The 19,927-nt window shown below is 38.6% G+C and overlaps 1 protein-coding gene across 1 annotated transcript; it reads left to right on the top strand.

The window, feature by feature from the left end:
* Nucleotides 1–8,628: 8,628 nt before the first annotated feature.
* LOC140934966 (uncharacterized) lies at nt 8,629–19,771 on the top strand. The gene is made up of 10 exons (XM_073384520.1): nt 8,629–8,731; nt 11,361–12,572; nt 12,956–13,236; nt 14,370–14,459; nt 14,963–15,082; nt 15,849–15,993; nt 16,280–16,412; nt 17,230–17,354; nt 17,803–17,904; nt 19,123–19,771. The coding sequence occupies exons 1-10, from the start codon at nt 8,677–8,679 to the stop codon at nt 19,224–19,226; spliced, it is 2,367 nt and encodes a 788-aa protein (XP_073240621.1). The 5' UTR covers nt 8,629–8,676; the 3' UTR covers nt 19,227–19,771.
* Nucleotides 19,772–19,927: the final 156 nt, after the last annotated feature.

Raw genomic sequence — 19,927 nt, 5'->3', positions numbered from 1 at the left:
GTTTATCATTACTCCGCGGAAACAATAAATGTACGGTCGACTCCCGATAACTCGAACAGTCGCTAACTCGAACCAAAATCGATTTCCCCTGGATTTCCTTCATACATTTATTGTAATTTTACCCTCGGTAACTCGAACCTCCCGTTAACTCGAAGTCATTTTTGTTTCCCCTCAGATCATTTCTATTTAAATTTACCCTCGATAACTCGAACCATGTTTTGAGCGCTTATTAAGTCAGGAAAAGAACAGCATACTGGCGTCAGAAACATTGAGTCGATTATTTAAACGAAGTCTAACTTAAGCGGCGGCGGCCAGTCTCAGGAGAAAATGACGTCTGTCCCTCAGGGCTCTCAGGCTATGTTCATACCATACGTACCGGATAGCTTTTCGAGCAGACACGAAATGCTTTCCGGTAAATGAGCATCCTATGCGATATGTGACACTCCACTTTAGAGATCGGCGCGGCACAGCTTCGCTCCGTTACAGAAATCGCGCCGAAATCACCATTCTTATGAGTGAACACAAGCCCCATATGGTATGGTTTTCGTGCCGGCGCAAAGCTATCCGATATAGCGTGAACATGGCCTTGGGCATTTTACAGTAAGAAGAAGAACAAAGGTGTTCATTACAAAAAAGCGACAAAACAATATATTATGTAGCCTGCAAAACAGGCGTTATTGGGGGCGCTTTGGTGGGTTTCGCGGTAAGGCACGCGAGCCGAAGTAATTACAGTTCTTTTTCTCTTTCTTCTCTTTTCACATGTCTCGCGCTTTGCGCTTGCGCCCTCAGATCTCTGAGCAAACTACAATAAGTGTTTCTATCGTGAGTGTTTTCTAAAAAGGTACTTATCTCTAAAAAACACACCTTCGATATTGAGCAACGTGTATATCCAGCCGAATTTTTGAAAACATACCTCAAAATGGGCCAGAATATTCCCACATAAACCTGGCGATAGCCAGGTTTCTGGTCACTGCGGTGAGAAAAAACATAGGGGGCTTGCTGTCCTGGTGGTCTCATTATCAAGCTCAGTCCCTGGGCTAACTCGCCATGGGTTGGAAACGCGGCCTCCATGTCAATCCCTAGAGTGGGGTAGAGTGCCGCAAAAGCGTGGTACCTTTCGTTAGTCTAGCTCGGGGAGAGTTAGTGCACCGGTCATGTCTGCCTTTAGTTTGTCATGTCAAATTCTTGTAATGTTTGAGGCTCATTGGCCAATGAAAGCATTCCCCTCAAGCACGTGCTAGGCTGAAGCGGGGGGGTGGGGGAAGTCAGGGGCGTGATTTAACCTTCAATTCTCTGCTTAGAACGTGGTTAAGTCTCAAGCATCCTCCGTCATTTAGGGCCTTTAAGCATCTAGAGTGCATGGCCAAGTCCAGAGTGTCTTTTTGATGGACTTGAATGTTTGTTTTGCTAATCAGGAACCAAGAAGAGAGTCAGCTTAAGAGAACCATGGGTAAGAGCTGAGTTTCTTGGCGATATTTGCTTTAGTTGAGTCAGTTTAAGGTGTGTGGGCTCCAGGAGTCCGATGGTACGGTTTCATAAATCCGGCTAGGTATACTTAAAGTACTTTTGATTTACAAGTGATTTAGTTGGGTAGAGCAAGTATTAAAAAAGAAGCAAACCCAAAATAATTATTATTTGACTCTATACTGAGTACCTCCTGTATTTGTCCGGCGTTGGAAGGTATTGTTATCTGCACCTTGAAATGTCAATCAAGCGAACCCTGCGATATAAAACGGACACGCTTAATAATAATAATAATAATAATAATAATAATAATAATAATAATAATAATAATAATATAAAATTTATAACGCGCCTTTTCCATGCAAATATAATCAAAAGCGCGTGACAACACGTAAATGTTAAAATAAAATAAAAGCTAAAATGAACAAAATAATTAAGGCTAAGAATAAACAACGCTAAAAATTAAATAAAGATAAAAAACACTAAATATATTACATAGTAGGTTAAAAAAATTACATATCAAAAGCTAGTCTAAAAAGATGCGTTTTAAGTATAGATTTAAAACGTTCAAAATTGTCCTCAAAACGGATGTGAAGGGGCAGATTGTTCCATAAATTAGGGGCAGCAGATGAAAAAGCACGATCCTCTAAAGTCTTTATCGGTTTTAAACTAGGATACTTTAAGATAAGACCGCTAGCTGAACGGAGATTATAGCGCGGCTGTTCTTTAATAGCAATCAAATCGATCAAGTAACTAGGCGCATGACCGTAGATAGCTTTAAAAGTAAAAAAAAGTATTTTAAAATCAATTCAAAATTTGACAGGAAGCCAATGTAACGAACATAGTACTGGTGTTATATGACTGTAGCGAGGGACATTAGATATAAGCCGAGCAGCTGCATTCTGCAAGCGTTGCAGTTTAAGTAGATGAACAGAGAGTAAACCAAATAGAAGGCTGTTGCAGTAATCTATACGACTAATGATAAAAGCATGGACCAAAGTTCGTGCAGACTCCTGGGACAGATAATACGCTTTATCATTATAAAGAATTAAAGGAACAGTCGAACAACACTCCTGCTTAAAGAACCTACTATAATTGATGTCTAATCCGACCTGAACGACCTGGTTGAAATACATGCGTCAATTTTAAAGTAAAGAGAATATCGAAGAGGTCTTGTGAAGAAAAAGTGTACTTATTCTACGTAGTCATCACTTCCTTAACAACCCTGAGGCCAACGAGGCGCTTATTTTAACCCCCCCCCCCCCCCCCCCCGCTCCCTCTCATGGCTTTTGTACCTCATTTATTTTGAGCTCCTTAAAGCTACACGGAAAGGAAAGAAGTCGATAAAGTACTTAAGGTAACACCTTAGAATCGAACTCGGGACCTCACGCAAAGGAAGCCCCGGATTAACCAACTGTGCCAATGGTTGCTCCTAAAATCAATAAAATCAAGGACTTTTAATTTTGTACTGGCGAAACTGTTTACGTTTTGTACAGTGACTTAAACACCGACGCAAAGTGGCTGAAATTTAACCAAAGGATGACGCATGAGGCACGTCAAACAACTTAAAATAGAAACGTTTCTAGGAAACTGATATAAGTAAGACTATTACTTCAAGATTGGTTGAGTTTTATGGACGATAAAACAAACAACTCTTATATTGATAACCCACGAACATGCTCGTATCGCGGTTACCGACTTTACCACATAGAGCACTAGGGGGTGAGAGCGGTATCAATTCAAAATTGAAGACTTAAAAAACCGCGGAAGTACTTTTTCATCTGCTTAAGCCCAGCGAGTTTTGAATATTAAAGCAAGAAAAGAAATGTCAAGCATAATTAAAAAGTATTACTATCATCACTTTGAGTAGGGAAGAAGAATATAAACAAGCCAACTCTATCCTCCAATGATCAATGATAACGCCCCCAGACATACGTTACGGACAGTTAATAACTGCATGAAAAAAGAGCAAAAGAAAAATATCTGTAGGGAGCTTAAGCAACGACCACGGCGACGGCGACGGCAACGAGAACGGCAGAAAAGCAGTTGGTTCAGATTGACAAAACAACAACTTTGCACGTGCATCACGTTTTTTTGTACATTTCTTTACCGTCGTTGCACGCCTACAACGTGAAACTTCATATTTTCTCGTTTTGTGGAGGACGTGAACACAAGACAACAATTTTCATTTTCTTTTCCTGAACTTCGATACAGTCCTTTAGAACACATCAACCCCAGAAAAATTCGCCATTATTTGCCGAATTGAACGAGATGAAATAAACGTGATAAAGTTTGAAGCAGCGTGAATATACTTTTCGAATGACGGTTTTGTAGCCGTCGCCGTCGTTGTTGCTTAAGGTTCCTTAAATGCGGGGCCGCACACTGGCAACCGGACCAATGTTATTGTACGATCCTGGGGCCCGTTTCTCGAAAGTCCGGATAATTAACGGGCCCGTAAAGTTGTGGTTGTTTACATGCAAGATAGAAGTTTCAATAGTTTTGCTTCTAACATGATAAAACTACCATTTAATGAAACAAAATGGAGTATTTTGCTAGCCAGGACCCGCACTTTTATTCTTTTTCTTTCGATTTGAATATTTGATTTCAGGCCCGAAAAGTTATCGGGACTTTGGAGAAACGGGCCCCTGATACCATAAGAGATCATGATACTTAAAGGGGATATGTCAGGCTATTTGGTATATTTTAAAAAGCTAAAACCTGGATTTACATCAATGAAATTCCGAAGACATAAAGTCTATATTTAGGTAATAAAAGTGTTTCCTGTGGCCCTTCTGTTGCAAGGGGATTGCAAGGATGCTGAACTTGCAAACGTCCGGCCAACTTTTTTAAGTTTTAATATGCCTGCAAAAATTAACCATAAAAGCTATTATAGATAGTACCGGCCCTGATGATGAAATTTGCGATCATCTTCATATATCTAAAGGAGCAATTTGTGTATGGGCAAAGACAAAAGTAATGAGTTCAGCATAGAATTGGCCTAGAACAGCTTTATCATTAGCCATTAACAATTCAGTTTGTCAGAATATACATTTTGATCAGTCGAGAAAAACATTATAAACTTACACTTTGTTCTTAGGAATAACAAAAAAGGTTAACTACTCTAGTTTCAACGTTTCAAGAGCATCAATAAGATGTGTCTCTAGACTGTTCTATTAATGAGTTTTGAATACCGGCTAATTGTCGTTTGCTGAACGAATTAAGTGATGCACGGACTGGAATGAACAACCTTTCCATATGTTCTCAAAATAAGGTTTCTGATCTTCGGAGTGAATTATTTTGACAACAGACTGAACCGTTCATTAATTTTAGCAGTCTAGATATTCCCTCTTCCTAGCTTGCTGTTTATGGTGGAAACATGGATGTGCGCGGGAATTTGTGATTTGATCAAAATTAGTCTTCCGCAAGCAATAGCATAAAGGAAAAAAACAGCATGATCCTGCAAAATTGATGATGTTTCAGGAAAACACGAAAAGTGGCGAGAGAGTCACGGAAAGTATTTCCGTTGGGACATGTACAGCTCTGCAAGCCCAATTACACGCTTTGAAAAAATTAAGCTTCCGCTCCGCGATTAAAATTCTTTGCATGTATCACAAAGCTGACATCAACAGACCACTAGAAAAATGTGCAAGCTCAAATTGACGCACGGGGCGTAACTCAAATTTCGGTCTCCAGTCTTACTCCTAAAAGTACGTCAAAGCTAATGATGTTACTTTCACTGTTCGAAGTTTTAAAATACATATTACAAATGCCCTGTTGATTTACTCAACTTTTTCAAGTTCTCATAATTGAGTCTGAAAACTGGGACTGATAAAATCGACATTATCTGTCAGTAACATAAACTTACTCGGGCGCGATGATGCGTTTTCAACAAAAGGAAGCTGATTATTTTGAAAAAAAAAACAAAAATATGATAACTTAACTCAAATTTTTTATACGTCATTTCTTTTGATTACAATCAATGGTTAATGAGATCCAAATGAATTGATAAGACAAGAAACTCGTTCACGTTTGAGCCTCTCGGGACAAAGCGGAAAGTAGAGACCTTAAGATCGAGGTTCAAACGACAAACTGCGGTTTGCGATCACGGTTTCACCTTACCCGTCTGCCCATATTTGGGAGTTCAGATTCGCGGCTGCCACGTTTGTTTTCATTCATCCACTTACTTCTAGCTTAGAATCATTGTCTTCAAAATTATACGTTATTTGAATTCGATCATCAATAAAAAAGAGTTCTAAACAGTCGTTTTTCTTCTCAAACGTAGGATTGTGATGTTTTAGAGTACACTCTAGCTGGAGCGTTGTCTAGCGGCCGTACAAACGTGAACCTCAAACCGCAAACCTGACGGCAAGGCCCTGGTCACGTGACTTCTTGACGTTCGCGGTTCGCGGGAAATGCCGAAAAACCTCAATCTTAAGGTCTTCCTTGTGTCAAGGATGCTTGTGCTAGAGCGTCTGAGTCTAGTGAATAAAAAATATGATCCTTTACGCCAAATCATGAAACAAATGAGACTGATAAGCACCGTAGCTAAATACTACTTTATTTCGCGGTTAGCACTGTCCTTTGTTTCGAAATGTGCAGAGTAGGCAAATTATCGAGAAGCTGATGCATATTGACCGGACAGTTCGGCTTGAGAAGCAAATATTGTCTTGAATTTTCTATAATTACTTGGTGACGGCTAAAAATTTCCAGATGACCTTTTTTTTCCGTTCATGTACAATTTTCGAAGTTTATCTAATGATTCCCTGCGATTTTCTGAAGTTTAATGTTTCATATTTTGCTCCCCAGGTTAGGCTATTTTTGGTAGTAAAAAGGAAACCTAAAATTTTGGGGATTCAAAAATGCGATGGAGAGAGGAATTAGAATTAAAAAATTTTCACTTTCGTAAAACGTTAAATTGCATCTAAAATTTTCGGGAAAGTAATGCTGGGGCCCTAATAATTTCGAAAAGACTCAAGTTGCCCTAGGATGACCGAACAGATACAAATTCTATAGCGCCCGTCAGAATGCATTTGTAAGAGATCTAAAATGTATGTATGTAAGAGGAAACCGTCGTTGGGTGCTCTTGACTCTCAAGTATAGCACTTTGCTATTTCGCGGCTCCGTAAAAAAAGAACCATATATACCTCGGCCTCTTTACACTCTTTTGCTGTGGTTTCAAAAGTGCAAATGATACTGAGGCCAGTAAAAGCGGGGTAGCCGATACGGCAATATATTTACTCAAAAGACAATGCTAATAATATTTTATTAGAGTCTTGATTGCTAAAATGTAAAAACGTAACCATATTTTATCCTTTACAATTCATGTACAATATTTTCCCGCCGACTGACGACAACCGTGAGTCTTTACAACAGACACATAATAATTGCAATGGCGACATAAACTTTGCCGATAAACTGCGATTATTTACACAGTTCATGTACAGTAAACTACAGTAAAGATAAAGCAAGGATATGCATCTGATATTGGAGCCGTTTGCTGGATCTTCAGAAAGGACTAAAAAATAATATAACAAATGTTCATGATGAAATAGTCGCAAAATATTTCCAAACTAACCAGATTCCTTACTGATTATCAAGCAGATGAGATATTTATGAGCTGGAATTTGCAAGCGGTTTAGGTTAATTGTGCTAGCTTGGCGGAATTTTAATGTGTCGAGGAGGAATTCAACTTATTCTTTAGATAAAGCCGGTTTGGTAAAAAAAGCAAGGGGTTTTAGGTAAGAATAAAATTATTGGGAGGCAAAATAAGGTTATTCAATCTTATAAGTATGAACAGTCTGTTTTCAAGCGGGCCAATCGACGTTCTGAAGTCTAAATCAACAACTGCTTGCTGCAGAGGAAGTCACGACAAAGAGACAAAGATTAGAAAGAACTAAATATCGCTAGACCAAAAAACGTATCCGCAATTCTTGAGCATCAAGGAAGTCATTACATATTAACTTTTGCTAGGCAATTTTCGTCATACTGTTTATTTTTTCACAATTCATGACCTTAAAAAAATAGAATCGAGTTACCGTATCATCTAGATGTACTGGTAACTTGAAGTTCGTAGAGTAAAATGTATTAAGATTGGGCGATATCATTCCGGCAGTATTTAGCGGTAGTCAAGTCTAGCTCAGTTTAGTAACTTCAATCCCTGGTCATTAACTAAACAGAAACCTAACCAAACTGAAGAAACTTGTTGTTCTGTAAAAAGCACAATGTTTCTCAAAGCAGATTTATCCTCCCATCCGGCCGGCAATTACAGACTCTCGCTCGCTCGCTCGCTAAGGATACCAACTCGAGGTCATTTATTTGTGATCTACACTTGTAGAAAACCTTTGCCGTTAAATGCGAGTCTCACTTATTCTTGGTTAACGAGGGCAGGTCGAGTAAAACGAAACAATTGTGGTCCTTGGAAACCTTTGTCGCTATCACAGACGTTTTTGCACTTGATAGGCGCTTTTCGCCCTCACAAGTCTAAAAAATAATTTAAGGCTTTATTGGGGAAGTTGGATTGCGTTCATTTATATATAAAAAACAGAAGGACAATTGCGTTTAATTTGCTCCGGGCTGTAAGACAGTACTCAAACATGGTTTGGGGTTCCCGAAATGTAGAAAAGAAAAAAAATGAAGGAGACAATTTCTGTATTACGTTCTATTAAAATGAAGTTACGAAAAAAAATCTGTAAAGTAGATGATGAAATCGAATGAAACCATTCAGCAAAAGCGATATTCACTTGGAAAATAAATAGAAACAACTACGTAAATCAGACTGAGGTATTTTTTAGCCCCCAAATCCAGTTTCGTGCGTCTTGCTTTCTTAGACTTATTTATGATATTCCAATCATCAATAGTTAATTCAGATGTAATGATTTCGTTACACAATACACAATTGCGTCCTACGTTTCACGTGGGTCAATTGTTTTCTTGAAGAAACAATAGTACATAAGTGATCAAAGTCCTTCTAGCCACTGAATATGACGTTATAAGCGGTCTTCTTTTGTTTAATTTATTTCCCTATTCGATGTTTGTCTAAAAGCTGCCAAAATGACTCTTAGAATAGTATAAATGACTCTAAGAATAAATGACCCTGAAAAAACAGTTCCGGCTTGAAGGGTATAAATCATCCTGTGTCCTGCTGAAGTGAAGCAATCGAGTTAGGTCTGCCACTGAACGCCCGGTGAACTTTCCCTGCTACCTCCGCTCGCCATGTCTTCACCTGTACCGTTCCAAATGCTGTACTTGACAGTTCTTTTTTACTCAGGTAAATAATTCGCATTAACGATATGTAAAACTGATATACAACTTGGTTTTAGTTACACTGAATTAAAAACGGGAATTAGGTCGGCACCATAAAAATTTGCTGTTAGTAGTAGCAGAAAGGTGTTACAACCGTATCTGTGATTGGTAAGGAAATTCTGTGTTTTTTTAACTTTACAGACAAATAACTCGTTTATGCTTCATTTCTATATAATAGCAAAAACTCGACCTTGAAATTTTAAGTCATACTTCAGAGTAGACCAAAGAAGCCAACAATCTCCTTGCCCGTCAAAATTATTTCTTGCCCGCTAGATTAGCCCAGTGAGGTCGTTAATCATTTAATGTTTGATTGTCATTCACTTAGATCTTTTACATTTTATCAATATTAGAATAATAACGATAACGATATTCCATTGGAGCTGAATTTTTTATTGTTGATTGATTGATAATGCAACAAATTTACCTTACAAAGTCTGGTGTAGTCAGAAAAAAGATATGAGGAAACTTACCCTTAGTTATGACCCAACCTACAGCCAGACTGATAAAAGCACACTGGATACATCTGAAAAGTCAGAAAAACAAAGAACAACTTTGTTTAGTACTCACAAGCTTTCATTTCCGCCTTCAGAAAATGGCGCGTTAATATAGAACAAGCGATCCTGATATCCATGACTGTTTCGTTTCCTGTCTCCTCGGAAAACTGTTTGTACATCTTGTTACAAGAAGCTGGAATTCACAAGACCACAATTGCAAGACAGTATTTCTGACATGAAATAGTGTAGTTGGATAAAAACAGAAAATTCGGCGACCTAACCTTCGCTTTACTTAATATTGGCTATATATGCCTCTGAAGCAACTTGACTTCCCCTGTAGCGAAGCTTGTAGAACTTCTGTCCTCGTCAATCTTTCTCCAGAAGGGAGTGTCTCTTAGACCAGAGACCAGCACCAATAACCAATAAATCTTAAAAACGCAACTATACAACATTCACACTAACTCTACACCATGCATCCCAGTCATGATCAAATTTATAGAAACGAACCTCATATTCGGTTAGTTATGTTAAATACTTCCGTGCGAAATTCGAAAGCTAAAATAATTATACGCAGGTGTCCAATAAACTAGCATAGTGAATAACATGAGCAATGATTACTAATATCTGTAATATCAGTAACATCACGAACTGAAACAAGCGTTTGAGATCGAGTCTACATCTACAAGCCATAGATTCAGTACACTTCATAGGAAAAAAAGAGGAGAATACATGTTTATACAAGAAGAATAAAAAAGTAAAAACCACAGGGCATTATAACTCTGCAAAAATTTTCATTTACAAAGAAATGGCTGATTATGCTAACAGGAAAATTAGAAACGTGTGATGCATGCAAACAAAATGAAGCCTTTTATAGAATGATACACATCACTATCTGTGACGTAGGGTTTGATATATACTCAAGGGTTGACTGCTAGTAAACGGAAGAAGTGTACAAATGCGAAGCAAAGAAATTCATTGTTAAGCCGATTTCATTTCACTGTTCTAGGTTAACGTATTTCCCGACATTATGCTATCACGACCCAGTATTACTTTTCTAAAGTTTTAGAAACTTACTATAAAAATGCCTTACAGCTTTGAAAACTGAATTTGCGGAATTGTCTGCACCATTTACAAAAATGGACGCAAAGCACATTATTTCTGTTTTATTAATAAAAATGACAGATAGTTACGCAGACTGGATGTCTTATAAATCCATCTCAAGTGTTTTACTGAATTAAATCTTGCTAAATAACGCAAAAATTCACCCAAGAAGTTTGACCACGGTGGAACTGAAGCTGGATGCAGCAGCTACTTTTGACTGATGGTGACTGACTAAAAGAAGTGGGTGGTCAGTCGCTATTGCATTCATTACTGATTGCGCACGTGTTTTCAGTTATTTCTATTGCTCAAAGCCCTATAATGTCCTCCGGCAATGTGTATTTCTAAGCGATATTAACCTTTGCAAAATGTTTCAAACGAAGCTGCCCTTCAAGCCATCGCTTGGTTTATCCAGGACGGACAGGTGGGGAAAGAGTTTTCGTTTCATCTCCTTCTTTTCTCCCCATCTCAGAGTTTGTCCGCTCTGAATGGGCTCAATTCTAAGTGTGTAGATATTTGGGCGATTGCTAGTGTTGTTTTTGAAAGAAGAGTCGACGAAACGTCGCTTGCGAGTCTCATCATTTTTCTAAACACTCCAAACAACTCTTCTCGGTATTTACCTTAAATTCGGCACTTCTATGACACGTTTTATAATTTGCAACAAAGAAATAAAACTTGGCAACTGGTACTTCATCTCTCCTGCAAACTCTTAACCTGTAATAGGAAGTTTTCGATTCCGCCTGACAAATTATAACTGAAATTAACTACAATTATGCTCTCCGTGGGTCAATCGAAGCGATTCAGTCGTTAACTGATTAATGGTGTGTGGAAACAAATCAAAACGCGATATGATATTGCAATTGAACTCACAGTGAGCGATTTCTATTGTCTTCTGTAGTAGCTTTTATTGTAAAATGGCACTGAATCTAACCACCTAACAAATAAAAAAAATATTGTAGAATTCACCTTTAACGACGTGCAACTTAATATCTATTTCTACAGGATGTTTTATCTGGTATTCATCGGCGACAAGTGTTCTACTCCAGGCCATTTTCAACATGGGTGGGATAAAAGGTTATGTCATATTCTACCAGTCGCAACAAGGTAGTCCCACAAGTATCTTACTTAACTTAACAGGTATCGAGAATGAAACCCTGACTTGGGATATTCGACAACTTCCAATGATCTACGATGGTAATGCAGCTATGAGTTGCAGTCCAACGGCAGTTGGAGATCTGTTTGACCCTGCGATGGCCATGAAATCTGCAGACTACAATAGCTCGTGCAGTCAATCAAGTTCTTCAAGATTTCAAGTATGTGCCACTGGTGACTTGACAGGAATGCTGGGAGCTATAAATGCCAGCAACGCACAGAAATATTTTACAGACCAGAATTTGACTGTTCCTATCAGAGGGGCCAACAGCATCATGGGTAGAACACTTGTTCTTTACAAGGATGGCACACCAAGGGCTTGCTCACTGATTAGTCCGGATAAAGTTATGCTAACAGCAGTAGCTGTCTTCACGATGCCGGTCGCTGGTTTTGTGTATCTGAGGCAAGCTGATGAGAGCGCAGATACAACCATATTCGTTAACCTTTTCTATTCCAACGATGCTCAATCTGATAGACGAGTCACATGGCAGATAAACCAAGCATCAGCTACTTGCGGAATGCCCGGTGACATTTTCAATCCTGAAAACAGAGACAAGCAAAATTGTAGCCAGTTAGAACACGAAAAATGTCTGATTGGTGATTTGACTTCCAAGCATGGAAACATCACTGTCTCCATGGCAACAAGAGGACAGTCCAAAACCAAAGTGGCCTTTACCGACACCAACCTTCCACTTACTGGTGTCAAAAGCGTTATTGGCAAGACAATTACATTGTTCTCAAGTGACGATTCAATGACCCCTTTTGCTTGCGCAAAGATAATGCAAGTAAAACCGAGAGTTTTCATATCTACTTTCAAAGCCAGTGTTCATGATGGTGTAGACGGCTATTTCAAGTTTACACAGCTCTCTCCCTTTGATCCCACGATGACGGAAATAAGGCTCACTGGATTAAGAAAGGAGTCTCAGGGATATCACATTCACAACTATCCCATGCCATGGCAAATGAAGTACACCGGAATGGAATCCTGTGCAGGAAGTCACTTAGGAGGACACTGGAACCCCTTTGGCGTGGATGTCAAGTCCAGTCCTTCGCCTGGAACTGGTATGTAGCTAAGTACAATTTTAGCCTCAATTTTACAATTTCCTCCTCATAAAATTCTAAGAACTGAAACGTCACACACGCATGATAAACAGCTCATGTATTTTTCCATACGTTTTCATGGACCACAAGCCCATTCAATTTATTTAACGAACACTTCATCTTCCATATTTTTTATGATTTTTCAAAAGTTATCTAGTACGTTACACCAAACATCCATCACAGGGTTACCCAGCCGGTCGCCGGTACCCATTTATACCCCTGGGTTCACCACCAAAGTGGAGCAAAGTACTTGTCCAAGGAAGCTACTCTGTAGCCTTACTTTAGCCCGGATCTTCGGATCTCTCACGAGGTTGTTTTTAACGTTGACACTCCTTTTCTAATAGGAACGAATGATCAGTACGAAATCGGTGACCTTAGTGGAAAATATGGAACTTTTCTTAACCTAACAAGCTACAATGGAACGCATTTGGACTACAATCTTCCATTGTTTGGTAAAAACAGCATCCAGGGTCGTTCTGTTGTCATCCATAAAATGAAAGTAATGAACAGCATGAGATGGGTCTGTGCAGATGTCCATCAGAAAATGGCTGAAGTGGACAAAATGTTTGTCATGAAAACCAAAATAACTTTTACGGGTCCAGATGTTATGGGGTACATACTTTTGGTAAGTGAGTTTTATTGCCATTATTCTGTCTAAAAACGCGATCGAGGAAAAAAAAAACAAAAAAAAGGAAAAAAGAAACTTTTCAGAAAAAAAAAAAACAGCAGAACTAGTTGATAATTCTAACTGTCAGAATTGCTATTTATGACACTCTTAATTTACTTTTAATGCCTGTATTCTAAAATATATATAGCGATACATTCTTATCATACATTTTATAGATATAATTTCATCACTATATTTATAATCTTAAGCATTTTATTTCTGTATCTGTTTTTGTTGTGTCCCAAATTAGCTTGTAAGCTAAATATCCTGACACGTAAATAGAGTTTAATATTATTACTATTTTGGCAGACCGATCATGCTCAATTGAAACAGTTGTGCGAGATATTTCTGTGCGCTTGAAAATATGGCGTAGCATTTTTATGTCCAGCATATTTAAAAGATTTGTTTTGTTTTTACTTCTTAAGGGAGCTGTGTCACGAAATTCAGCCAAATTAGGAAATTACAAAATGCCTTTTAAATTAAGAGAAACATAAAAATAACCACTTTTAACTTTAAAGGAAGGTTAAAATAACATAACAGAAACAACAGATGCCACGGATGGGCAAAACTGAAGAAGACTGAAACGGATTGAAATTAGGGTTTTTGAAAACTGTTCAGCCTAACAGTTTTTCAAAGTTGATCCCTGCTGTTTGCAACTTCAAAAATAATGCTCAGGAGACATATTTGTTTGTCTCGCATCTCTGATTTTGTCATTTACATGTAATTTCTTTGCTTCTTTTAAGTTCCATAGCGATTGAGGGCGCGTAATTGGCAATTAAAATTAAACAAAATGAACTGTACTGCTGTGACGCAACCCCTGTAAGGTAGTTAAGCGGACAATGAACCATGTCCAATTCACCTATTTAGTTCATATACCGTGGGACATATGTCCATAAGTAAATATCGAGATAAGATTTTCCAGAGCATTTATGCATTTCCAGTCATGAGAAAAAAAGAGAAGACAAAACATAATCTCAAAGCAAAGACAAGCATGCCAAAATCTTTCACTTATACATCAACCTCATTTAATTTGTTATTCAGATTGACCATGAAAACATAGTCTTGACAACTGTTTCAACTCCACTTTATAGATACAGTACAAGACGTCCGATAGCTCTATGTCGCCCGAGGAGACATCGATTTATGTTCATCTGTCGTATGGGAACGAGGCAGACAAACAGGTAAAATAATAATTAGCACAACTACTTCTTTGTTCTATCTGAAACTAGCTGCATGGTTAGCGTAACTTAGCTTGAGCTAACCAACCGGTTGCAAATAAGACAAGGAAAAAGAACGCGAGAGTGAATAAGTTAGCCCGATGGGAAAATTGAAAGTGGGTGGGGGTTGTTGGGAGGCCGGAACCTATTTCCCTTCCCCTTTAGCTTCGATGCTTCGTTTTAGCGTCCTACCCCCCGATCGATAGGCAGCCCGGTACACAGGGTATGTAGTCTCTGAAAATATCAAACGTTTTTTTACGCCATTTTCTTGTTCAGTTACTGTGGGCTTGTGGTATAGCGAAAGTCACGCTGACGTCACCTGTTGATATTAATATGCCAATCACAAGCGCGTTGGTTCTTGCAACAAAAGATTCTTTGTTTTACTCCTTACAAATTTGAATAACAAAAACAATCTCTGTAAACAGTGATGTATTCTATAGCTTGACTTATGCTGTTTTTTTCATCAGAGTATGAATCACTCGTGGCACGTGCACGTGAATCCCGAAGGAGGGGACGCGCACGCTGCGATGGGCGAGAGATGCAAGAGTCTGGGGGGACATTATAATCCTTATAATGTTGACCTGGCTGTAAGTATTGTCGCTTGTATAATAAACCCTTAAGCTCTTATGGTAACTTACGATCACGATTCCTTTTATCAGTCCTTGAGAAGACATTTTTTTTTGCCAGGACGTGGCTACCGTGAAGTTTCTGAAATGAAATCATACTTGTTACAGTTTAATTAACAAGGATTAACTTTAATTTCTAAATGACCTTAGAAAGTCCAGGAACGGCATAAGAAATATCCTCTGCTGTTCTCGTGCACTAGTTTGCTAATTTGGCGTGGGAAAATACTTAACTGATAATAACCAAAAAAGAAATTTAAGATGGTTAAACGGTTACTTAGGCCATGCAAAAAAAATGTCAGTTGTGAGTTAGCCACACTCGTAAATCAGTTTGTCATTTAAATTTATGGCTATTTATCAGTTGACATCAATTAAAAATTCAAGCCGTTTGTCAATTGTGAGACCCTCACTATGATGTTAGAGAGCTGTTCTGACTTACGATGTCCAGAATCGACGTTAGTTTGTTTGATACTCTCGTAATGGCATCGCCTGACATATACTCCAAAAAGCACCAAATAAAAAGCTAGTTCTTTCCGCACGCAAAAGTTAAATGCTATTCGGAAGGTGAGTAAGAAGAATATCATTGGCAGTGAAGCTTGACAAACGTTAAAAAAAAAATTGGACTACAGGATGTCGTGTTTCAGTTACTAGGTTGTACTACTTCTACGCTTGAAGGATTTTTTGTTGTATTCATTACTTACAGATCTATACTGTATGTTTGTGTTTACAGGGATCGTATAAGTCATCCTGTTTTTCTAGCAATATGTTGCGTTGTGAAGTTGGTGATCTTTCTGGCAAGCATGCGCGGCTGAATGTTGGTTCAGGGAAGCAGTTTTATACGGATCCAAGCCTTCCATTATTTGGAGAAATGTCAGGTAAAGGAGGAACCTTAACCTCTACTTACATCTTAATAGTTTCTCGGGGAGTTTTACTGTGCATCATCAAAATAGGAAGGAAACAGCCCTAGACTGTCAAAGAAAAGAACAATATGTCGGTTTTTTAATGGACTTATGGTTTTACTTAATCATCAGTCAGTAGTCATGATCAGCTAATTAAGTCAGTGAAATTGATTTTGACCAGTGGTGGATTTGTTGGCCTTTTTTTCATAAACAATTTAGAACAGTGATTCACTGATGTGTGCAATATTAATTTTTTTTCCAGTTGTTGGTCGTGGGGTTGTCGTGCACGCCGAAAACGCTGGAGCAGCCCGCCTTGCTTGTGCTACCATCAAACCAGTAGATTCTCTGTATGTTGAGAAGACACTACACTACGTAGAAGGGACGACATTTTCCAGGTAGGTTTTGCCCAGTTGAATTTTCATGAGATAGATGCAAAAGGGGCAACAACAATTTCCAGCTTTTTCGGCTAACATAGGGGCGGGGGCGGGGCGGGGGGTGCTTTAACACAGACATTGTTATGTTGCTATGGTAACATGTTTTAAATGTCAAGGAAATGATCTCCATTTGCTCCCAGTAGTTGCCATTTGTTTCATACCACTTTTAAAAGGTGTCAGCAAATGGTAAAAATACAGACGCGCTTGTCATCAAAGAGTAAGGTTTAAGGAACAACACTGAAGGCTGCCACCTTAAGAGGGTGGCCGACATAACTTGTCATAAAATCATTTAAAATTGGCGCCAAAACTTCTGTTTTTCTCTCTCCTTTAAACCGTTCTGAACCTCATAGTCAAGTACACCAGATTGAAAATTTCCACTTATAGTTAAATAGAAAATCTGATGCTAATTTCCGCACAAGTTGTCGAAACGTCAGACAACTGATTTTGCATGCAGGTCAACACTCAACGGTTGATGATATACGACAAGACCTGCTCGTAAAATAACCCCTGAGTTTTGATATTTCACCTTCCAGTGATAAAGGGATTACGAATTCCTGTAGCGTGAACTATTACTACCGTACTCATTCAAAAAAATGTTAGATATATATTGCGATTTTGAAGACGGCGATAGCATCAGAACGCAACCCGGGGATGGAGGTGGGACGCGTCAAAGCCAGGGGAAAGCGCTATGGCGACGAGGTGGGATATACACACTCCTCGCTCGGTCATAATATCCAAGACAAAGCTGAATTTAAAATGTCCTTTCGTTATCTTGTAGATTGAACTTTACAAAAAGGGTTTCAGCGTTGCTTAACATCCCAGAGTGGCGGATATTTTACATTAGAATGGAGAACAGTCAAGTTGAAGGCTGTATAACTGTCAAGTTTGGAATCATGGGAAATGGTTAGTGAAAAAGTGTAAACCTTTGTTAGTCTCTCGATTTGATAAAATTTTATTAGTCAATGAGTCACTATAAAGGGGGAAAACTCATCCTGTTCATTAGATTTCAAAGTTATAAAAGCTTCAATCTTTAATTTTGTGCAAAGAATTTAAATAATGTCAGCCCTCCTTTGGTGAACTGCATTACCAATTCTTCATGAAATTGAGATTCAGAAACAAAGTTGCTCAAGACATATCTGTTATAATTTAAAATCTCGAATGTTCGTCCGTTGGTCGCTGACTTTTCACTCTCTTTTTTATTCAGAGTTGCTACGATTATAGCTTTATGAGAAATGAAAGAGTTATTCATGCTAATGAGGCAGAAATTTTGAACAAGGATTCGCCTCTGGATATGATTATTTATAACTAGAGAGGTTTTAATGATTTATATTTTTTATTTAACCACTGACAGAAAAGCAAGTCGATGAACCATCCAAAGCCTTCGATCTAATTTTACAAAGATCCTCGGGAAAACTAATGGAGTTTCAACCTAAAGATAAATGTCGCAAACCAGGTAAGAAACAAGAGACATGCTTTCCTGTAAGGTTACAGTGTGCAGAAATTGCAAAACAATATATGGAATTTCCCAATATTCCGAACTACATCATGCACGGATCATGTGCAAATCTGAGGATCGTTCTTAAACGTTAGCGCAACAGCATTGTTTCTGACTTGCTCCTGAGGGGGGAAGTGCTTCAATATGTACGTGAGGGAAATCTTTGGGGAATGCCTGACATGATATTTTGGCTCTTTCTAGCCTCTGTTGGCGGCCGTTCTTTGGGTAGTTTCCCTACGACACAAAAAAACGGCTTCGTATTAGACTAATCCATACTCTGAGAGATGAATTCTCTCTAAAAGACTAGACAAAACTAGGATCACCTGAGTTCCGTGTAACTGACCTCCTACCCCTTCTCTAAGTCACAATGTTTCCCTAAGCGAGAAGTAAGTGTTAATGTTGACTTACGGGAAGGGTAGGAGGTCGGTTACCCGGAACTCAATTGATCTTTGTTTTGTCTAGCCTATTCAGTTACCCACAAACTCAAAACAAGCAAGGCGTGGCGTGGGTTTAAAAATAATCCCCTCACTCATCCGGGCAGTACCCTCAAGACTGAGCCGGGCCGTCCTAGACGTCGTGTCATGACGTCTCCGACTTGTGTGATAAGCAAAGTAAATGGAGGACGTCTAAAGTAGAGCCGACGTATTCCAGTACAATTGCAAGCCCACGTGTAGGTCGAGAGCATGAACACCTTTTTCAGTTTTAGTTTCCGTTTAATTTATTTGCCAGAAAAAAATATATATACTTATCTAGCCGGATTTTTGATAACTTTATCGCCAAATGGACCTTTTGAGTGGAACAGTTTTTTTGGCCAAAAACTATCTCCAAGTAGCTATTATAAAAATTAAGAGTGCAACCATTGCTTTTTTTCAGTTCTATTTTTCTCCTTTCCTTAATTTTCCTTCGTTACTATGATTTTGGAGCTTCTCGGGCTTAGGAAACATGCCTTTTGACGCCTTTTCACTCAAATGACTGCAAATTTCGTTAGGTTGGTTTTCAAAAAGTCGGCTAGATATACAAACAGACATTCAATATATTACAAAAATATTTATTTAAATATTAAGGAGACGTAAATTGTAAGAATTCAAAGTATTGCACTAAGGCTAAACAACAACCCTTGCATCAATGTCGCGATACTGACGCCTTTTCTCTTCTCTTTTTCTCTTTTTTTTTCAGAAACTACGACTGTTGTTTCTACCAGTGCCGCAAGAGCTAATTTCATTACCAAGTTCATCATTCTTTCGAACGTTGTTTTAGGTATAGCATTGTGCATGAGCTGATGAAGAAAACGTATCTCTGATAAACAATCAAATGAGCAGAGTATGGCTCACCATACGATATTTCGATGAAATCAGCCCCTATTAATATTTATCGTCATCATTGTAACATTGACAGTAATGTAATTATGAAAGTTACACTAGGTCATGTAAGCAGGCGTATAAGATAAGACAGTATATTACACTTAGGTAGTCTCTGACAATCAAGTCGGAATCAGTGATCAATTAGGCGCCCAATTTTGTTGCGCCCCGATTCGTCCTTACACTATGGAACACAATTGTCACACCGGGCTCTCACAAGACAAATTTTAAGGGGCCTGTTCAAAGGTGCCATCAGTGCCATGAATTGCATAAATGGTTGAGTAGCCTTCAGATAGTCGGGGGTTTGAAGTGGGAGTTAAGCCCTATCTCCTCTGCTAGTCCCCGTCCCTTGAACAGGAATGGGAGTCAGGGAGTGGGTACGTACTGAACCCACTGTTAAAGTATACATGTACTATAATATTGTGTAAAAAATTGCACATTAAAAACATTCAATGATTTTTATCGCCGTAAAATACGAGATGCTCTTCAATAGCTGTGAGCTAACCTTTGTTTTCCTAGCGGGTAAATTTCCCTTAAAGACATTTAAATTCCAACGTTTAAAAGATGATGAAAATACAAAGACCCCACGCAGAACTTTTAGACCCTGCTATGCCCAGTTGGCC

The sequence above is a fragment of the Porites lutea genome, chromosome 4 (genome assembly GCF_958299795.1).
Source record: "Porites lutea chromosome 4, jaPorLute2.1, whole genome shotgun sequence".
Lineage (NCBI taxonomy): Eukaryota > Metazoa > Cnidaria > Anthozoa > Scleractinia > Poritidae > Porites > Porites lutea.
This window is presented reverse-complemented; position numbering and strand designations above follow the sequence as displayed.